The sequence below is a fragment of the Lithobates pipiens genome, unplaced genomic scaffold, assembly GCF_037356315.1.
Source record: "Lithobates pipiens isolate NorthernLeopardFrog02 unplaced genomic scaffold, aLitPip1_a1.2 Scaffold_10, whole genome shotgun sequence".
NCBI lineage: Eukaryota > Metazoa > Chordata > Amphibia > Anura > Ranidae > Lithobates > Lithobates pipiens.
The window spans coordinates 207,325,120-207,347,463 of record NW_027507686.1 but is presented as its reverse complement, the minus strand read 5'-3'; the positions used below and the strand labels follow the sequence as shown (position 1 = coordinate 207,347,463).

The 22,344-nt window shown below is 44.3% G+C and overlaps 2 protein-coding genes across 8 annotated transcripts in view; one reads left to right on the top strand and one right to left on the bottom strand.

The window, feature by feature from the left end:
• IMMP1L (inner mitochondrial membrane peptidase subunit 1) overlaps positions 1-16,250 on the top strand; it is a 74,928-nt gene extending 58,678 nt beyond the window's left edge. For all 4 annotated transcript variants that reach the window (XM_077460875.1, XM_077460876.1, XM_077460874.1 and 1 more), the window contains 2 exons: positions 15,469-15,579; positions 16,087-16,250. In XM_077460875.1, coding sequence (XP_077317001.1) covers positions 15,469-15,579; positions 16,087-16,155 — 180 coding nt within the window. In that variant the 3' untranslated portion in view covers positions 16,156-16,250. The remainder of the gene's footprint in view (positions 1-15,468; positions 15,580-16,086) is intronic.
• Positions 16,251-21,048: 4,798 nt separating this feature from the next.
• The window catches only part of DNAJC24 (DnaJ heat shock protein family (Hsp40) member C24), an 85,491-nt gene continuing 84,195 nt past the window's right edge, over positions 21,049-22,344 (bottom strand). For all 4 annotated transcript variants that reach the window (XM_077460867.1, XM_077460871.1, XM_077460870.1 and 1 more), the window contains exon 5: positions 21,049-21,305. In XM_077460867.1, coding sequence (XP_077316993.1) covers positions 21,160-21,305 — 146 coding nt within the window. In that variant the 3' untranslated portion in view covers positions 21,049-21,159. The remainder of the gene's footprint in view (positions 21,306-22,344) is intronic.

Sequence of the window (22,344 nt, the reverse complement as noted above, 5' to 3'; positions counted from 1 at the left end):
CACAGCCTCACTGTGCCCATAATCGCAGCCTCACTGTAGTCTGTGCCTGGATTACACAGTCTGCGGGCATCTCCCGCTGTTTGTCTCCGAGCTGAGTGTGAAAACTTTGTCCGTGCTGTGAGAAAAGTCCCGCTCTCCTTCTAGATCAGCTTGTGTGATAGACAGAACACTGCGTCTATCACACGAACTGATTTAGAAGTTGGGCGGGACTTTTCTCACAGCGCGGCCAAAGTTTTCACACTCCACTCAGAGACACAGCGGGAGATGCACGCAGACTGTGTATGACATATAGGGGAGAAGGGAGCGGAGCGCTGCACTGCAGCCACAAAAAATTGAGGAATTAATCGTTCATTTACGCAGAAAAATAGAAAATCTCCATAGAAAAATCTCCATAAGTGACACTTTAAAAGGTGTTTGTTTTTTTTATTTTTTATTTTTATTTCTTTATACAGGTTACTTTTTTAGAGTTACAGAGGAGGTCTTGGGCTAGAATTGTTATTCCCGCTTTAACGTTCGCGACGATACCTCACATGTGTGGTTTGAACGCCATTTACATATGTGCGCGTGACATACATATGCATTTGACATGTCCGATTTTCTGTTCAGTGATCTGCATGTCCCTGGCAGCCCATCTGATGTGGAGAATTCGCTATGCGCTAAACTTAATCTCGCCTGCGCTAATACGTGCCCTTATAGTATAATGCATCTGAGATCTTAATCCATGTCTCCCGCATTTCCCCAGTAAACAGACATAATCACCATCTTGGTTTCATCGCCCCTTCATTTTTCTGATCTCTTCCTGGGAGCCAACTTTTATTCATATAAACAATGGAGCCTCATGGCACAATAGACCAATCAAGTACAGGCATTCCCTCAAACAGGAGGGGTTATACAACAACCAATGAACAATGACTAGGAGTCCTATGGGCGTGTCTAGGTGGGGGCAGCGTGTATGATTTCCAGCCCCTGTCTCTGCATGATCAAGGGAAGCCTGAGATCAGGAACACTGTTCCCGACCACAATTCAGACTCCCGTTACTTACCAGTTGTTTGTGAATTCTTATTCTGCTGTGTTCAGAGAATAGGTGCAGGTGTACGCCATGGCACCCCAAATATGTTGATCAGGCATACAGGGGTGACATGAGTGCACAGCCGCTAAACCAATAATGTCTTTGCACAGCGAACACATCCCCCCCAGACGATCGTTCTGTGCATCGCAAAGGGGCCCTTCGCTGGCAGACATATTCCCACTTCGCAAACACTTCTCTCCAACCTCAGGAAGTTTTACACTACCAAACGGATCTCAACCGGCATCAGTCTGCTCCAGTCGGCTCTTTAGAGCGGGCTGCAGGAGTACCAACACTGGGAGACACTATGACAATACATATTAAAATACATCTTCATAAAATTTCCACAACCACATCCTCCCCTACAGTTAGAACATACATAACCCCTTGATCACCCCCCCCCCCCCCCGTGTTAACCCCTTCCCTGCCAGTGTTGATCAGTGCATTTTTATAGCACTGATCAATGTAATAATGTCACTGGTCTCCAAACAGTGTCATTTGGGGACAGATTTGTCCACTGCAATGTCGCAGCCCCACTAAAAATCGCAGATCGCTGCCATTACTAGTAAAAACAATTTTAAAAGTCCCTAAATCTTCCCATAGTTTGTAGACGCAATGACTTTTGCGCAAACCAATCAATATGCGCCTGTTGCGTGTGTTTTTATTTATTTTTATTTTTATTTTTTTAAATATGTAGCAGAATAGATCTGCTTAAACTGATGAATGAATGTGATTTTATTTATTTTTATTTTTTTCAAAATTGTCACTCTTAGTTTATAGCGCAAAAAATAAAAACCGCAGAGGTGATCAAATACCACCAAAAGACAGCTCTATTTGTGTGGGGAAAAAGCATGTCGGATTTGTCTGTAAACAGTAGTAGTAACAGCGGTATGTCTCCTCCCCCAGTCAGTCCTATCCTCATACAGTTAGAACACATCCAGGGAACACACATTTAACCCCTTGATCGCCCCCTAGTATTAACCCCCTCCCTATCAGTGACATTTACACAGTAATCGGTGCCTTTTTATAGCTCTGTATAAATCTAAATGGTCCCAAAAAATTTATCAAGTGTCTGATCTGTCCGACGCAATGTTGTGGTACCGTTAAAAATTTCAGATCACCACCGTTACTAGTAAAAAAAGACCTAAAAAATACTATAAATCTTTCCCATAGTTTGTAGATGCTATAACTTTTGCGCAAAACCAATCAATATGTGTTTATGCGTGTTGTTTTTGTTAAAAAAAAATAAATTGTAGGAGAATATATTGGCCTAAACCGATGAAGAAATTTTTTTTTTTTTTTAAACATTTGTGGGGATATTTATTATAGCAAAAAGTTTAAAAAAAAAAATTTCAAAATTGCCCGCTCGTTTTTTTTGTTTTATAGGCAAAAATAAAAACTGCAGAGGTGATCAAATACCACCAAAAGAAAGCTCTATTTGTGAGGAAAAAAAGACCCTCAATTTTCTTTGGGTACAGCTTTGCATGAGCGTGCAATTGCCTGTTAAAACAATGCAGTGCTAAATTGTAAAAAGTGCTCTGGTAAGGAAAGGGGTAAAATCTTCCGGGGGTGAAGTGATTAATTACAATGTTTCAGACTACATATGAAATTGATGATGATTAGCACCTGCTTGGTATATTTGGGTAATCATACACCTGACTAATCCTACAAAACCCCTGACTTGGTATAAGAATTTATGGTGGTTTGCAGCTAAATGCTAATCACACCAAAATATTGATTTAATTTGAGATTTTTCTTCTATTTGCTCACTTTGCATTTTGTAAATGAATCTAAATTATTAAAATATACTATTTTTGAAAGCATTATTGCTTTAAATTTTTTCACACCTGCCTAAACGTTCACTTAAACCGCCCCAGCTGCCAGATCTCTTCCGCATATGTTGGTGCTAGGCCAATCACCAAGCACTGGCACTATCAGAAGGAAGTGTCCCATTTCACCTTCATTGTAGTAAAATGCAATATTTGCTTAGACTGTGCACTGCGCCCCCCCCCCCCCCCCAAAAAAAATACATTTCCGGCTGGTACTTCCAAAATGTACCTGTAAAGAAAATGTTTACTACTTACCCCTATCTTCCACACGTGGCGTCTAGGCCAGGGTAACATTGTTCTTCTTCTGGTGCCTTTTGTGTGTGTGTGTGTGTGTGTGTGTGTGTGTGTGTGTTCTCCCCCCCCCCCCCCCCCCCCCCCCCCCCTTATACAGGTGCATTTTGTATATATTAGCCAGCAAGTTTGGCAGTGGAAAGGCCTGACCTTTATAAGAGGACTTTCTATCAAAAGTACAATTCACCACTTTTTTTTTTTTTTTTTTTGTATGAAAGTGTGTGTGTGTGTGTGGGGGGGGGGGGGGGGGGGGGGGGGTGTAGAAAGCGTAGACCTTACATTTTGATGCAAGGGCCACTTTGGATACAGTAATGCTGGCCATACATGGGTCGTATTTCTAAAGAACTTTCTTTTGAAAATTTGTGCGTTTTGTGATCTGATGATGCCACCGTTTATTTCAAAATTTGGCCAATCAAACCTTCAATTTCACCTCGTGTTCCTACAGAAAATAATTTTTGTGTCTGGGAATCTTCTTTTCTTTCCGGGAATTTTCTTTTCTTGCACATGCGCATTTCTTTTTTGATTACATTTCTCGCACGATTCTCCCATCATTGATTAGTAAAATCGTTCATTTTTTTTTTCAAAAGATTTCCAACGTGTCCTATTATTAAAATTCGATTGCCGCATGAAAATCAGCTGTTGCTGCAGCCCACTAATGGTGCGAATTCCGAATGAAAATTCTTAAGATAAGATTTTCTAAAGAAAGTTCTTTCGAAATTCGACCAGTGTATGGCCAGCATAAGAAATGTCTGTGCTAGTATTTGGCGTATTCATTCTGTCATACTTACATTTGTACTAATAATGTCACTTCTCTGAGCCAATCAAAATCTACGGTGCATGTTGGTAAACTTTTGCAGTGTCAGGCAAGGAGTGAGCAAAGTCTGCTGCAATCAGTTGACAAAGTTAAATTTGGCATGTGTGGCCCTAGCAGTAAGTTAATGCCATAGAGCGCTGCATGAACCTAACGGGGTTCCCACCGACAAAGCAAGGTGAGGTCATTACTGAAGACTGCTTGTCATTTTCCTAAAAAATGAATTTCTAATGTGTAAAATATTAGGCAGGGTGTCCAACAGGCACGCAGCTGGTTATAATAGATACCGTGCCCCGTGTGAACCCTGAAGAAGTGGATGCAGCTTTATAACCTTGCACACCGGTTCTGTGTGCATTGAGGATGAACAATGGCCCGTGCATTGGTCATGTGACTTTATAAACAACCCGCTGGGAACCCAATCAAATAAGTACAATTCATTACAAGCTTGTATATGTCATTTGCTACTGTCGCCTTTCATCATATTTCATTTTAATCAAGAAAGGTAACACCTGTGGTTAAGCCACAAAAGCAGCTTTTGTGCAACGAACACCCGCAGGCGACGAGGCAATTACATTTGTTGCTTGTTCCAAAGTGGGAAGCACTTAAATAGACCTCAGTAGGGATAGCTGAGAAGAAAAGATTTACTTATATTATCTCCGGGCCAGATTAAGTTCTCTTGTAATCCTGTCTTTTTTTTTTTTTTTTTTTTTTTTTTTTTTGCCACTCCCCCCGTCAAGAATGGAATGGACTATGGTAGGGTCATTCTGAAACCTGGCTATGTAGGTGTTTTGTAGTAAAGAAATGAAAGGACAGACAGTAAACCTAAAGTGGACCAGAACTCAAAGTGAAGATTTGTTACGTTAAAGCATAGCTTAACTTGAGAACAAAAATTGATAGTATTATAGCTTATTGATCCTTAGATGAGATGGCTGTGTTAACTTTCTTTCACTTTTTTTTTTTTTTTTTTTTTTTTTTTTTTTTAACATTAACCTGGTAATCCTACCCTTAGCACACTTTCTGTCCTGTGGATAGCAACTGTACTGAGCAGAGTCATCCCCATAGAACAGGGAGTGTGTTAAAGTGATACTAAAGTCTTGTGGGTTTTTGTTTTTTTAGTTAAAATTAACAAACATGTTATACTTACCTGCTCTGTGTATTGTGTTTTGCACTGAGCAGCAGCCCAGTCTCTGGTCCCTCTTCAGTGTTCCTGGCCCCTTCCTCCTGTTGAGTGACCCCAACAGCAAGCCGCTTGCTATGAGGGCACCTGAGCCAAGCCACAGCTTCTTCTGATGATTATTCAGACATGGAGCTGTGGCCCCACCTCCTTTCGCTCATCATTAACCGACTTTGACAGCAGCGGTAGCCAATGGTGCCATGCTGCTGTCTCAGCAAATGAGGAAGGGAGTCCCAGGCAGCCAAGACACTTCTGCAACATCGCTGGATCTAGATGGGGTTCGGGTAAGTATGAGGGAGGCTGCTGCACGCAGAAGTACACAGGTACACAGGATTTTTTTTTTTTTTTTTTTTTCGTTTTACCCAGTGGGCTGAGCAAAAAGACTTAAATCGCCGTACTAACACATCCGATGTTAGTGCCGTGATCCCCCCCATTGAGCTATTGTGTTCTGACAGGGGACAGCCCCCCCAAAAGTGATCTGTGCTCACAGCCATTGGTTTTCCAGCATGCTCGTTCAACAGAAGCTGGACTCACGACCAGCTTCTGTCGTAGAGGAGCTGTATGTACAGGCCTTGTAGTTTCCTGCTGAACCAACCTGAATTCAGACTCTGTGCCTGGCTTTAAGTTAGGTACCATGTATGGGCAGGCTGAATGTACCCAAGTTGATCAATCAACTTTGGTACAACCAGCCTGTTGAATTTTACATGCGATTTATTGCTAGTGGCTGTTATAGAACGCAATGGCTCCACAGGAGGGATTCCCCCCATTAACATGGACTGTGTTGATGGGGGCATCAAGCAATTTTGTTCCTCTGTCCCTGGGAGAGAAGTTTACTGTACTAGCTGTCACTTTTTGTAAACTGCACAGCCATGCGGAGCTTTGCCCACGTGGCCACGTCATTCATACACACAGCTCAGTGTATGAATGAACTAAAAGTCACAACATCCTTTTGCATCCGTTGACTTGTACCGTTAACTACCACAGTGCTGTGCTCGTTCATTGAGTTTTGCGGTCAGTGTGAAGATGCCTGGCTGTACGATGTACAGAGCAGACAGCTCGGCTTATTTCGTTTTTTTTAAAGTGAACATATTCTTTAAGGACTACACAGAACCTCCCTTTATTCCCCATAACAGAGGAGGGTGTGGGTATTTAGTCCACAAAGACAGCAGGGAACAATAACTGATAAAAGTCCAGAGGCATGTGTTGAACAGCTATAAAAAAAATTCAGTGGTATATTAAAAACCAAAGGAAGACAATTAAGAGAAATTTAGCGTTTACATACACTTTAAGAGAATTGTGGCTAAGTAGTACCCTGAAAGGCTTTTGTCTTGAATTCCACTTGAAAAAAGCACCACTTGTTATGAGGGCACTCCTATCCGCACTGCTGCTAATTTCAGGAGACTTGGTGAGATTTGACATCCCTATGGCTCGCTGTCCTTGCTAAATGCCATGATGCAAGGAAGTAAAGCCCTGCCTCTGTGGCCGCCACCGCACAAAGTGGAAAGCAGGGCATGGTATGTGTATAACTGGGGCAAGATCAGCTGCAGGGAGACCAGAGGCAACATTGATAAATTAGTCCTTTGTCTCTCTGCTGACTCTTCTCTAATCTCCCACCACTGTAATCTTATGGTGCAATGGGGGTTAATGGAACTAAGGGAGTAGTCACAGGCACATGTTTATGTGCCTTACTATGCCCACCCTTTTTACTCGCCTTTTCCATTCATAGAAGCTAGTACTACAACTTCTTCAAATGAAGCACACTCTTTGAATAGAGGCTTGGCTCTCATGCTCGTGATCACTCATGGCCAGCGGTCATGAGCATCGGCACCCCCGCAGTGCAGCCTATCCCGCTTAAAGCAGAGTTCCACCCTAAAGTGGAACTTCCGCTCGTCGGATTCCTCCTCCCCTCCGGTGCCACAATTGGCACCTTCCAGGGGGGAGGGAGGTCCAGATACCTGGATAATCCAGGTATCTGCACCCACTTCTGGGAATAGCTAGCTGCAGATGCCCCCATTGGGTTCTGGGAAACACAGTTCCCAAAACACAACGGGGACCAGTGAAGATGCGCAGCTCGTGCATGCGCAGTAGGGAACCACGCAGTGAAGCTAAAACGTTTCACTTCCTGATTCCCTGACAGAGGATGGCGGCGTGGGCAGCCGAGAGATGAACGATTGCTGCTGACATCGCGGGCACCCTGGACAGGTAAGTGTCCATTTATTAAAAGTCAGCAGCAGCAGCATTTGTAGTTGCTGACTTTAAATTTTTATGGTGGCCCTCCTCTTTAAAGAAGCCGACGTATAGCTACGATGGCTCGCAGGAATGTGCTGACCTGCCACAGTATGACCGGGGCCTGGTCGGCAGGTGGGTAATATATCTAAAATGTATGTTGTGCTTGCCATAGCTGGGAAGAGATTTCGCAGGGACGTGCAGTTTCTGTCCCAAGAGTTCCTGCAATTCTTGACTCCATACAAATGATACAGCTGTTCTGTAGCATCTAGGGTTTATCATAAATCAGTAAATTTTAACTAAATTTCTGATTTGATGGGTCAATATTTTCCTACCTGCAGGCAAAGCCCTGTTCAGGCTTCAAGTCAACAAAGTTGTAGCAAACCTAAAGCTTTAGCCTCCCAATGTGACTGCAGTGCTACTTGGTCATTGCCCATTGCTGTCTCGTGCTCCTCCATATCCTGAAGTGCCAAGTATATATTTCGGCTCTTAGCAGAGCACTAGGACAAGGGAATAAAGGCAATAGTGAATAAGTACTACTGGGGAGTGAATAAACTTCTTAAAAGAAAACCATGGAGTTTTCCATAACTGACCCTTGCTGAAAATGCTGCTTGCCTAGCTATTCTGTTTTTCTTTCTTTATTATTCTGAATCACTGAGCCCGCACACTTACATAAATGAGCACATCTGACCTTCTCTTTCTTGATTGTGTTTTGGGTTAAGCTGGTCATATGTGATTTGAATTTTAGCCAATTTATGCTAAATTTGTACAGTAGAAGCCCCTATTGGCACCACCAGACACATCACCTGGAGCCAAACGGATACAATAACTGTTTAAACGACTGTGGCTGTCACAATACAATATCGGTCAGTCCATGCTGTTTAGCTTGGATGAAGGAATTTATTGGTTTTGCTAGTTTACCCTACAGGGCTCAACCAGAGGTATCTAAACTAGTATGGCCAGCTTTAGCGAATCAGTTTATCAATTCCAAATCGGCAAGACTGGCAACCTAGCATTTAAAAAAAAAAAAGGCTTAATGGTAGCCCACATATTTCACTTATAGTAGGTTTATAGTCCCATTTCACACCAGTGGACTGATCAGGTCCACCTGTCTGTTTTTCAGGCGAACTTGATCGGACCACCCATTGTTCTTTTATGGAGTGGCGGATGTCAGCGAAAGTCTCCACTGACACCTGCCGACATCTGATCCAGTCCGCTAAAAACAGGTAGATCGGATGACAGTCGGATGGAAACGGACAGGCAGTCTGTTTCCATCCAACCGCCTCATAAAAAGCAGCGGGCTATGCAGACCGGACACGGACCTGTCATTCGCCTGCTCAGCGGGGATCAACGGGAGAGATCTCCCACTGAGCAGGGGATCTGCTTGGATGGATTCTGCTCTGTCTGAAAGGGACCAAATATAATGAGGAAATGTTCATGCAAATTAACGGATTAACCAAAAAAAAAAAAAAAACTTTTATTAAGCTTACGTACACAAAACTACCTTTAAAAAAAAAAAAAAAAAACTTCAAAGAAGGTTATATATTCCCTTAAATTCAGCTGCCATCATATTAGACCACCAGGACCTTTTGCAGTGTCATTTAACCCTTAAGACATATAAAAGCCTTCCCAGCTCACAGGTCACACTCGTTAATTTAGCTGACGTAAAAAGCCTTTCCAAAGACTACTTGATGGACATGATGGCAGTGTGTTGTGGATCCCGTGTGCACATAGACTGAACTGTGATCTTAATTAGAAGTTTGACAAGCCCACTCCAATAAAATGATGAGATTATGTGTAATTGGTGTCACAGTCAATTACCATTTAGCTAATCAGAAGCCCACTAACAGGTCTGGCCTTAGCTGTGGCCTCAGGATGTTGACGAGTGTCTGCCCCCTCCATGCTGCTACTGTGACACAAGAGCACTATTCCACTCAACATCCTAATGACCTCTCTGAAGTCTATTAAATTAATGACCTGACCATCCCAGTCTCTGGGTTCCTATCATATGTTTTTTCCACTTTCTGTTTACAACTTTAAAAGGAACTAATGAGAATAGATATGAGTTGCAATTACTGTCTTGTTTTTAAAGATGTAAGCTTTGGGGTTGTCATTCTGATGATGGCTTCAGCACCCAGCGAGTTGCTGATGTGGGACAGGTATGCAGGATGCAAGTTCAAACTTTCTTAGCCGCCTGCTTGTTCCAGGAGAGTACTTTCCCTAGGTAGCAAAACCAGATTTGGGATAACCTTTAGGTCTGCACCTTTTTTTAAATTGAACCTGTGCTCTATTTTAAAGTAAAAGCCCTATAGAAGGGCAGTATAGATCATTTAAAAATATATATTTTTTCACATTTGCACGCAAACCAAACTGCTAACAAGCGAGTTACTAGAATGCTTACCGCAGTTGGCTTTTATTCTTATAGTTTAAACCCTTTTTTCGTATATTCACCGACTGACACAGCTCCTCTTAGCCATTGGGTTGTTACACCACCTTTAGGAGAAGACTAGGCATAACATGTTATGAAAAACCCAGAACTTTTAGTTCCGCCCTCAGTTTTATTTTGCCTAGTGAAGAAGGACCTAGGAACCCTGCGGGCCCATCGGTCCATGTTTTTTCTGCAGAAGCTTTGCTTTTTGCGCAAGACTAAAGATCCTGTGATCTGCTATCAACAGCCGGCTGGGTGACAGGCTGGATACCCTTATCCTTGTAGTCTCCCCAGCCTGGCCAGTGAGCGTGTGCAGACCAGAGCTACACGCTGGGTCGGCCACGACGTACCTCAGCTCCAGAGGTGGTCAGTGAGCGTTAATGCTCCGGGCACACATGACCAGGCTACTGAGGTCTGCGTCAGTGTGCTGGGCCAAAAGCCACCCCGTACTGATCGGAAAGTGAGTCTTTGATGGAATGTCCTTCAGCTCTGTAGGACTGGTAAAGTACAGCTCTCCCTGCCTCGGTGGGGCTGAGCATCTGGGCATTCCCTGAGAGGTCGATTGGGGGGTCCCTCACCTCCCTCTCTTCTCTCCCTGTCCCTATTTCCCTCCCCCCCCCCCCGTGGGGGATGCTGCATGTGGCTGCTGAGCGGTGTGTGTGTCATGGCTGGGGCTCTCCGGGGGGGGGGGGGGGGCGGGACTGCACTGGCTGGCTGTGCCCTGATGTGTGTTCTTCTCTCCCTGGGGGGTGGCTGTTGATCGCTGCCATTTCTCTGTCACTGTCCCTCGTGGTATTCAGTGTTCGGTAGCCATCTTAGGTGAGGGCAAGGAGCAGCATGCTCTTGTAGCTTGGCGGATATTTTTTCTGTGTTTTTATCCTTTATACTGGACGCTTAGCGGCCATTTTTTTGTAGCCTGAGCACATTTTTTGGTCAGTCGCAAGGAGCAGCATGCTTTCCTGTAGCTCTGCGGCCATTTTACCTGTGTTTATGTCCTTTTATACTGGATGCTCAGCAGCCATTTTCTTCAAGCCTGAACACGTTTGGTTTCAGCGCCATAAGCAGAAGCTGTGGATGACCGTGTGATTTCCTGTGCACCTAGCAGCTGACAAGGGACACAGGCACTACTAGCTGGACAGCGCAGAACCAGTCAGGGTGGTGAGTCCTGCGGTAAAAAGCCCCTCAGCCAGCAGCAGTTAGGAGGGTGGGACCATCGCTGTCCTAAGGCCCCATCAGATGGCAGACAGGGTAGGGTCAGCATGACTTCAGAAATGGGTGTTTCTCCACCTGAAATCCAGGCAATTGCAACTGGTTCGCTTGCAGATTGGGCAGTGCCTCTGGACGCTTTGTCGGCGCTCCTCAATTCATTGGTTGCCAAGATGGAGGCGATGCATGGGCACAAGGTGCTAAAAAGCGAACGCCTGCCCCCCCTCCTCTGGGGAGAGCTCTGACTCGGGCCCTGCTGATTTCAGATGATGCTGACCAGGACCGATCAGACAGCGAGGATTAGTCCCCGTCCGGATCCGTACGTGACAAAGCTCTTGTTCGAGCACTTATCACAGCTGTGCATGATACCCTGAAGATTCAGGAGCCAGCGGATCCTTCTGCTGATGTAGCGGTCCCTTTTGGATCCCGTAAGCCAGCCCGTTCACCTAACGTGTTCCCGTATCTGACTTATTTTGATAAGCTCATGTACAAGGAATAGGGTCGACCACAACGGACCTTTTCAGTCCCCAAATACATGGCGGTGTGTTACCCCTTTAAGGACAGCCTTCTCAAAAAGTGGTCGGCTCCTCCGGTCGTGGACCCCCCCAGTATCCAGGTTAAACAAAGTAACCACGATCCCGGTAGAGGGGACTCCTGCATTTAAGGACCCACGGACAGGAAGGCCACGGCAGTAGCTCGTTCCTTGTTTACGGTTGTGGGGTCAACCATGTGACCAGTACTGGTATCCGCACTTGTGTCACAGACACTGCGTGGGCAAAAGTACATTTGTGACGCAGCCCTGGATACTCTCCCCCTGTTATCCAGGGCTTCAGTGTCAGCAGTGGTGCTGAGGCGCCTGATTTGGTTAAAACGCTGGTCGGCTGGCCAGGCATCCAAAAAAGCCCTGACAGATCTTCCCTTCCTTGGTGACTGGCTCTTTGGAGCCTCTTTGGATGACATAATTAAAAATGCCACAGGGGGTAAGAGTACTCTACTCCCACAGGCCAGGAAGGCTAAGGAGCCACGCCGTAGGCCAGGGCCCTCATTTTCCGCTCACAATTGGCTTTTTCGTCCGCCCAGAGCTTCGGCCCAACGTCCCCAGCCTTCGGGAGTTTGCAGCCCGGTGGACCTCTTGGCTGTCCGACCAATGGGTCTGCGATCCGATTTCCTCCAGCTACAAGATAGAGTTCCTCTCTTGGCCACAAAACAGATTCTTCCCCTCCAGCATACCCGTACTCCCGGCTCGCCGGGAGTCCCTTTTTGGGGAGGTAAGGGAGATGTAGGGTGATGGTACCTGTTCCGGACTCCCCAAGACCTGTTTTGTAGTCCACAAGAAGGAAGGGGTATGTCCAATCTTGGATCTAAAAGCCCTCAATTAATCACTTAATTAATACTTTGTGAAAGTGCAGAGGTTCAGAATTGAATCAGTTCGCTCAGTAGTCGCTGCACTCCATCCAGGGGACTCCCTGGCGTCCTTAGATGTGTACCTGCGCATACCCATATGCCTCAGGCATCAGAAGTTTCTGCGATTCGCAGTTGGGGAAGCCCACTACCAGTTTGTGGCCCTTTTGGTTTGGCATCAGCCCCCCGTGTCTTTACCAAGGTATTGGCTCCTGTTTTGGCATTGCTACGGCAACGCGGGAGCGCGATCGTGGGTTACCTAGACGATCTCCTTAGAGCATCTTCCGCCTCAGAGTTAGAGGAGGATGTGGCGATCACCATGCAGACCCTGCAGGAATTTGGGTGGCTGTTGAATCTAAAGAAGTCGGTGATCGTTCCGACTCAGCGTTTGGAGTACCTAGGCTTACTGCTGGACTCCATGGAAGCTAGAGTGTTTCTCCCTTCAGACAAGCTGCAGACTCTCAGAGCCACGGTGAAACTGCTGATGGAACCGCAAGTGGTCGTCACTACGCTTCTGCATGCAAGTCCTGGGACTCGTGGTGGCCTCCTTCGAGGCAGTACAGTATACCCAGTTCCACACCAGAGTCCTGCAGAAGGAGATTTTGACAAAATGGGACAAATCTCCGTTGTCCCTGGATTGGCAGATTCAGGTGAGCCAGTTAGTCAGGGATTCTCTGCTCTGGTGGCTAAGGTCCCCGGCACTTCTGTTTGGGAAGTTGTTCCTACCTCTGAAATGGACAGTGATCACAACGGATGCCTGCCTATCAGGCTGGGGTGGAGTAATGGGAGTTCAGGCAACCCGGGGCCTCTGGTTGGTGAAGGAATCCAAGTTGGCAATCAATCTGCTAAAACTAAGAGCGATCAGGCTATGCCTCTGCACATGGTCGATAAGACTGCGAGGGTGTCCGATCAGGATCCAGTCAGACAACGCCACCGCGGTGGCATACATCAATCACCAAGGAGGAACGCTGGTGGCTCCGTGGGATAAGTACCAGCTGATCTATGCCTTTTCCTCCACTGAAACTGTTACCACGTCTGCTTCGCAGAGTGGAGGCCGAGAGGATCCCAGTAATACTGATTTCCCAGATTGACCTCAGCGTCCCTGGTACGTAGACCTAGTGCGCCTGGTGGCAGACGGTCCTTGGCAACTGCCGTTACGAGAAGAACTTCTGTCTCAAGGTCCATTTCTCCATCCTGCTTTACGACATGGCTTTTGAGAGCCAGGTGTTGAGGAATCAGGGTCTTTCGGACTTGGTGATCCCAACTATGCTGAGGGTACAGAAATCTGCTCGCAAGATATCGTACCTGGAAGGCCTACATCTCCATGTGTAAAGAGAAAGGATGGCATCTGTGCTCCTCTTCTATATCCAGAGTCCTGCTGTTTCTTCAGCAAGGAGTAGACCAGAAGTTGGCTTTGAGCACCATCAAAGGACAAATTTCAGCTTTGGCTGTTTTTTTTTTTTTTTTTTTTTTTTCTTCCAGCGACCCCCCTGGCATCTCTCTAGTGAGCATTTTTGTTCAAGGGGTGTGGCATGTAGTTCCTCCGGTGCGTCCGTTACCCCCGTGGGATCTGAACCTGGTGGACCTCCATTCCCTAGACGTGGTTCAGGCTCTGAGGGTGTATTTGTCTGTCGCGGCTCCCTTCCGGAAGTCAGACTCCCTGTTTGTTTCGGTGGCTGGTCCAAAGAAAGGCATGGCGGTCTTGTCGGCCACCATTTCCAGGTGGATCTGACAGATTGTAGTACAAGCCTACGCCTTGAAGGGGCAGGTGCCTACAAGACCGTGTTGCCTTTCTTTGGACCAGCCTCCGAAACAAACAGTGAGTCTGACTTCTGGAAGGGAGCAGTGGCAGACAAATGCACCGTCGGAGCCCGAACCACGTCCAGAGCATGAAGGGCCACCTCCTTTGGTGGGGCTGATGCCAAACCAAAAGGGAGAGCCACAAACTGATAGTGGTCACAAATCGTAGAAACTTTTGATGCTGGAGGCATATGGGTATGTGCAGGTATAGGCATCCTGGATGTCTAAGGATGCCAGGGAGTCCCCTTGATGGAGTGTGACTGAGTCAGCCGAACTTTTCCACCGGATTGTTTGATCGTGTGTATGTGGCATATGTTACACAGGAGGTCGGAAGCTAGAATTATTGCTCTCACTAGGACACGTTGCAATGACCTCACATGTGATCACTGTTCACATATGCGGGACCTACATATGCATTTGTGAAAAACGATGGGGGGGGGAGTTGGTCCTTTCACTTTTTTTGTTTTAAGAGACTGTGCAAAAAAATAAAAAAATGATCAACTTAATTATCACATGGAATAAATAACATCCCAGATCTCAAAAGTGAGATTTGCTTGATCAGATGCTGTACAAGCCGGTAATGGCTTGTAAATAAAAGACCGAAAACCAAGTGAAAAAATCGTTACTATTTTCATAGACCATAGAGATGATCAAAGAATGTAAGTTTCTCCCTCATCTCTATGGTCAGCCTGGGTGGCTGCAGGTTTCAGTCCCGGGTCCCCCATTGGAATGGAAGAACCTGAAGGGGAACCACCTTCTACCACATGTAAAAGTGATCCAGCAGCTGCTCGAATCACTTTTACAATAAAAAGCATCACCAGCTGGAAAAATCCATACCAGGATCATAACTGTAGCGGTAGCCATGACCCTGGTATAACCACTAAAACCCAAGGGCGTAAGGCTGGCAAGTTGTTGATACTGTATGTCCACCTTTAGGGTGGCAATGCTGCATGATGTTCACTGCAGAATAAACAGTGTTTGTCACCATTTTAGGAATTGGAGCAATGCAATGACCGATTTTACTAGCAGGATCGACAAGTATTAAGACTGCTATGGGGGGGGGGGGGGGGGGGTAGTGGTGCAGAAAAAGGACTGCTAGGGTAATGCAGATGACCTACTGCTTTATAAATGTAATTATTTATTTTGGTCCATAGTTTGGTTTTCCTCCCTTTAAAGAGAAAGGATAGCAGTTTATCTGGTTTGCTGATGTAGTTTTTTTCTCTACTCAATCCCCAGGTCCCAAAAGGCCATGTCTGGTTAGAAGGTGACAATTTAAAAAACTCCACAGATTCTAGAAGTTATGGATCAGTTCCCTATGCCCTTATACGAGGAAGAATTTGTTTTCGGGTAAGTTACAAGAAGCTAATTTTAAAGAAATGATAAATGAAGGCATGCTTTTGTGCAACGGTTCCAAACAAGTTGTCATTTTTGCTTAGAGGATCTCTTGGCTAGTGATTGCCTATCCGAGGATATGGATTTACAAGCACACTTATAATGTACACATTTTTAATTATTTTAATTCTTATATGGACTGCCAGGGTTTACCCACCCCTCTGTTATCAAAGTAAAAAAAAAAAAACCCCTAAAATACATAACGTTTTAGAGCAGTTCTCTCCATAATGACGAGTGAGCTCTGCTCAGTACCAAAGTAATGTGAGCCCACCCACCCTCCATGATGAGCCCCCTATGGGGTGTGTAAACAGAATGACAGACTGAGGGGACTGCTGGTACTGTAAAGTGAAAATTGTGTGGCTTTTTTATTTTTATTTTACAAGAGGGGGGAATCCATAGAAAAATAGTTGGGTGTTTTAAATTGTTTAAAAAGTTATAGTTTTTATGCTTGCTGTTTTTCAGATATGGCCTTTTCACTCTTTCGGAGTACTTCAGGAAAGTCCCAATGGCCGACTATTAAAAGATGATTGATCATAGTGGTAGCAATTAATGTTTTTTATTCTCTTTTAGATTTTAGTTATTTATGCAACTTAGGATCATTTCTAATAAATTACTTCTGAAATTTTTATGGTGCTGTTGGTGGTCTGTACACAAGGCTGGAAAGTGAACTTTAATCTTTAAATTGTATGTTTTTACTACAATAGCCAAGGTCCTTGGAAGTATTGCATGTAGTTATGGAAAAAGTTACTACAATGGGGTTTGGGTTCAGTTTATTATGCAATCCTTTTTAAATGTATTTTTAATTCTATAGTATAGGACCCAGACTTGACATTCATACACCCTGAGTGAAGGCTGGTACCTTCAGGGGATGGGACGCTGGCAAAGCTTTTCAAAGGTATCTCTCTTCTAATCTACTGGAAAATGAAACCAACCTTTGGCAAGACTCTACCCTTATTGAAATGGGAAAAGGATATAGGCCGGCCGTTTAGTGAATCCCAGTGGCTACTAGCTATTAAGAAACTCTAGGGAGACTCGTTTCTCTAACCTTTAGGATCTTGTCCACAAAATCTATCTCGGGTGGTATATTACCCCGACTCTGATCCACACACTTGACCCAGCTGTGCAGTCCCTGTGCTGGAGAAATGGGGAGCTTTTATATCTCCTCTTATGGCAATGTAACAAAGTATCGGGTCTCTGGTTTGAGTTATTTATATAACCGTCCACATACTCATAGCCACAAGATTAGCCATTGTTCGCTACTGGAAAACGACTGACCTATATCCAAAAATGTGAGTGTTGCTTAGCCTCAATCCAGAAATGGCCACATTGGCTTCAGTCGTTCTGGAATGTGCATTATGATTAATCATCTACTTACCTGCCCTGTGTAATTTTGCACAGAGCAGCCCAGATTTTTCTCGAGTCCCCCTTCTGTGCTACTGGTCCCTCTCTCCTGTCGAGTGTCCCCACAGGAAGCAGCTTGCCATGGGGGCACCTGAGCCGCATCTCCCTGTGCCCATTTAGACACAGAACCGCAGTTCGGCCCCACACCCTCTCTAAGTGGCTAGCTGACTTTGAAAGCAGGGGCAGCCAATGGCACTGCTGCTGTGTCTCCGCTAATCAGGAGGGAGAGTCCTGGATGGCTGAGGCACTCATACGCATCACTGGATTGAGATGGGGCTCATGTAAGTATTAAGGGGGCTGCTGCACTTTTTTTTTTTTTTTTTTTTTAATCTTCATGCATAAAAACCTAGATGGAAACCTTCTGCCTTTACAACCACTTTAATCTGTTTTTCTTTTGCTTAGAGAATGCTTGTACGCTCTGGGTTCAGTTATGCATAACTGTATTTTCTTCCTTGATTCAAGGTTCTATCACCTTATTTATGCTTATGGCAACCTTATGTTGAATCTCATTGTTTTACATAATGTAAAAACTCCAATAAAAAGTACTGAAGTTTACTTCATAAACAAGGACTAGCAACATAACCCTGTTATTGGACTGTTAATGTAGCCCCATAACAAAGCATAATATTCTCCATTACTACACTGATTATTTGTACCATGACTAGTAGTTTGTTTATATGTTAAAACTATCAGGAAATCTGGAATGTTTGAAATGTATTCACTTGTAGTGTTAAACTTTTCAAATTTATCCCTACCATTCAGAGTCTCAGGTGGATAACTAGGTTTCGCATCACACCAAAGGTTGCGCAGTTTACTGACACTTCTGCCTAGAGCCTTAAAAGGTGCTTTCTCTCTAGCCCTTTTTGCAATGAGAACTTTGCTACTAGATGATCCACACCCAGATTGCTACATATTCCTTCAGTTATGCTTACCAAATTTCTGCACCCTGTTCCATTAATAACCCCATGGCTGGAACCATGGCAAAAGCTCAGGCAAACCTTTGCTGTGCCAAAGTCCTGCAAAACAATCTCACCACTCAGTGATGCTGCTTCCCTTTTACCAGAGCAGGCCCCTTTTTTAACAATGGTCTCTGAGACAGATTCTAGACCTATTTCAGGCACACAATCAACCTACCTAAGTCTGGCCACAGATACATTTGTCTGTTTTTTTTAACAGACAGCAATATATTTCTACCTCATAATCCTCCCCACTGTGCAATTGTATCCTGACAGCGGGGATTCCTCTGCTGTCAGTATACACAAATCGGGGCTGTAGCGGCTGATCAAATTAAAATTTTCAAGAGTCAGGATGCAGTAACAGCCGTAGATGAATGGAAATTCGACAGTCCCTGCTGAACTGGCTGAATTTTGATCCATCTATGGTAGTGTTTCCCAACCCTATTCCTTAGTCTTCCCCCCCCCCCAACAAGCCATGTTTTAGGAATTTCTTAGATAAACCTGCTGTTGTAAATGCCAAGCCATTGACCTGAAATTGTGAAGGAAATTCTGAAGGGTACATATAAAGAGAAGTGTGGGATTAAAAAAATCAAAACCCCATACATACTCACCTTAGGTGCATGCAGTATCGATCCCCCGCTGCCTTCAAGACCGAGGACTGAGCTATCAAAGACTGCTAATCATGCCGTTCTCATTCTTCACTGAGCAGAGAGATGGTGACTTAATCACTGGCTTTCTGCTCTATCCTTTCAGTACTCGCTAGATTGCCAGGCTGTGAAGGGGGTGGGAGTGGTTGGCTCAGCGGTATGCTGAGAGGCTGAGCTAACTGCCACTGGGTGGATCTCTCCTAGGGTCTGGACCATCTGAGCAATGTCAGCCCGCAGTGGACTTTAGCCTGCCATTGAATGAATATGGTCACAGGAGTGCAGAACTAAGTGCAATCCTGTGACCCACTTCTCCTCCTCCTTTAAGGACTGAGAACCACTGATCTATGGCCTGCTTTAATCAGAGTTTTCGCCAACTATGTTACAAATTCTTAGACCACAAATGGCTATAATATAGCCATCATTGGCGAGGGCTCAAAAGCACCAAACTTTCTTCACCAACACCCTCTTCCTGGGTCAGAAAATGAAATGCCTCTTCTAGAGGATGCAGACATTGAAAAGTACCTACAGACTGTTTTCTCAAATATTTTCGGATGAAATGAAGAAGCTGCCAGCTAGATAGTTGGTAAGGTTGAATAAAGACATCAGTTCATTCTGTGCGAGTGTGTACCATATGTCAAATTGTATCCTTGTATAATATGCTCCCTAAGATGCGCCTCTAAGATTTTTTTTAAACTATCAATACTTTACATTGACACCATCGATTCTGGAAGTAAGTTCCACCTCCTTATCACCCTGATAATGAAAAAACTCCTACGGTTAAACTACTGCTCCAATTTCATTGAATGACTACATGTCTTCTTACACACCACTCCCCGAGACTGAATAGTTTATTCCCTATGCAATAAATCACCATTGAGATCTTTGTATATCGTTATCCTATCACCCCTCAAACATCTTTTCTCCAAGGAGAATACATTTAATGTTTGTAGTTGCTCTTCATAGCTGAGGTCCTCCAGTGCCCTAATTTTGTTGCCCTTCTGTGGACTCTCTCAGCACATCCTTCTGGAGGACAGCATATTCCAGATATGGCCCAACTAGACTTTTATACAGTAGCAGGATTATTTTTCTTTCTTGAGTAAATATATTTTTTTTATGCATGCTAATATCCTGCTTGCTGTTGCTGAGTCAATCAGCAACTAAAACCCCCAGATCTTTTCCCATCCTAGATTTCCCCCAGAGGTTCTCCCCCTAGCAAGTAACTTGCATTCATATTTTTAGCCCCAAGTGCATTACTTTACATTTTTCAACATTAACCACTTCCCGACCAGCGCACGACGATATACGTCGACAGAATGGCACGGGCAGGCATATTGGCGTACAGGTACGTCCAATATTCGATGCCGCCCTGCGCTGGTCGGGTCCCCCGAGAGTCCGGTCGTGGGACGCGCGGACTTGATCGCCGTGGGCATCCCCGCGATCGTCTCACGGAGCGGCCAAATGGAGGAAATGCTGTGTAAACAACATTTTTCCATTCTGCCTAGCAACTAGTGACGCTGATCTCTGCTCCATGTGATTGGAGCAGAGATCAGTGTACACTAAATGAAAGCCCAACCCCCCCACAGTTAGTAACACACCCCTAGGAACACTTAACCCCTACACTGCCACCCACTGGTTAACCCTTTCACTGCCAGTGTCATTTACACAGGAATCACTGCATTTATATAGCAGTGATTACTGTATAAATGACAATGGTCTCAAAAATGTCAGATGGGTCCCCGACAATGTCGCAGTCACAATAAAAATCGCAGATCGCCGCCATTACTAGTAAAAAAAAAAAATAATAAAAAATGATTAATAAAAATGCTATAAAACTATCCCTATTTTGTAAACGCTATAACTTTTGCGCAAACCAATCAATAATCGCTTATTGCGATTTTTTTTTAACCAAAAATATGTAGAAGAATACGTATCGGCCTAAATTGAGGGAAAAAATGTTTTTTTATATATTTTTGGGGGATATTTATTATAAAAAAAGTAAAAAAATGAGTTTTTTTCAAAATTGTCGCTCTATTTTTGTTTATAGCGCAAAAAATAAAAACCGCAGGGGTGATCAAATACCACCAAAAGAAAGCTCTATTTGTGGGGAAAAAAAGGACGTCAATTTTGTTTGGGAGCCACGTCGCACGACCGCGCAATTGTCAGTTAAAGCGACGCAGTGCCGAATCGCAAAAAGTGGTCTGGTCTTTGACCAGCAAATTGGTCCGGTCTGAAAGTGGTTAAACAATTGCCATGTAGTTACCTTCCCCTTTATTTTATTGAAACGGTCTTTTAAAGTTTCTATATCCTGCTACAAAGTTACGGATGCCTTTTCTTGTTCTAGCTTGCATAAATGAGCCAATGGCTCCTATTGTACCCCTACTGCCAGGATCCAGGCTTGTTCAATAATTGCACCACCTACAGAAAGTTTTACCATTTTATTAATAAAATTGGATGTACAAAAATTGTGGTAAATTGGCTATGCAAATATTCTCCTTGTGCGGTCTAAGAATTGGTTTGGACTATGGCTAATTTTATTGCACCAAGTGCCTGCTGTTCCTGTAGACCTCTATAATCAAAGAACATGAATCGCAGTTCACCAGCAGGGATTGTTCCAAATCATCTTCAGTTAGTATATATTTTCCTCCACAGCGACAGGTGTAGCAGTAAAATTCCATATCTGTTCCAAAAGAAATAAAGAAAAAAAAAAGGCAACAAAATTAGTTTTACATCAACTAGATGATTGGTAGACTTGGGTTTAACATGCAGGTTACAATTGCTTTAGATTAGCCATCTTGCAATATGAGGACCTACCCAATCAAATGGACCCTTGCAATGCATACTTGTTCATAGATCTAAAGGTTTTAGAATCGTATTCTAATATCTGTAGCAGAATTGTTTGAATCACAGGGCAAGCTAAACGAATATATAGAAATATATTGACAATAGCTCACATATGCATTTGTTTGAACGTAAAGAAAGAAATGCAAAGACTACCATTTCTTCTTTATTCCGATTATGCCAACTGTCTAGCATTAATGCTGATTCAGTAGTTACAGTACTAAGTACCGTATTTTTCTGTGTATAACACGCACCCCAATTTTAGAAAGGAAGTTTAAGGGGAAAAAAAACGTACATTTTAAATAAAGAACTTTGAAGCAAAATTAGGGTCACAATTTATCAATGCTCAGTGCCCATCTGCAACCATTAAATTGCCCAACAATGCAGCCTGTTCAGTGCCCATCTGCAGCCTTGCCAGTGTTGGATCATCCCTGCCGTCTCTGAGGGAAGAGCGAGCACCGCTGAATTGCACAGAGCTGCGATCTCCTGTGTACCCAGCACTCCGTCACTCACAGCAACGCCTCCTGGCCCTGCTCATTTGAGACAGAACAGTGGCCCAATGTGGGGACAGGAGGTGTGGCTGTGAGTGATAGAGCGCTGTGTGCACAGGCGAGCGCAGCACTATGTAATTCAGGGGCACTCAGTGCTCTTCCTTCAGCGACAGCAGGGATCGGTGTATAACATGCACCCATGATTTTCTCCTGATTTTAAGGAGGGGAAAAAAAGTGCATGCTATACGCCGATTAAATACGGTATCTGGTTCAGGGTTGGGGTCTTCACACTTGTTCCTGGTCAATATCTCAACTAACAGTCAGGGGACAAGTAGTTTTTTTTTTTTTTTTTTTTTTTTTTTTTTGAGGTCTCCACCTATTTCACCA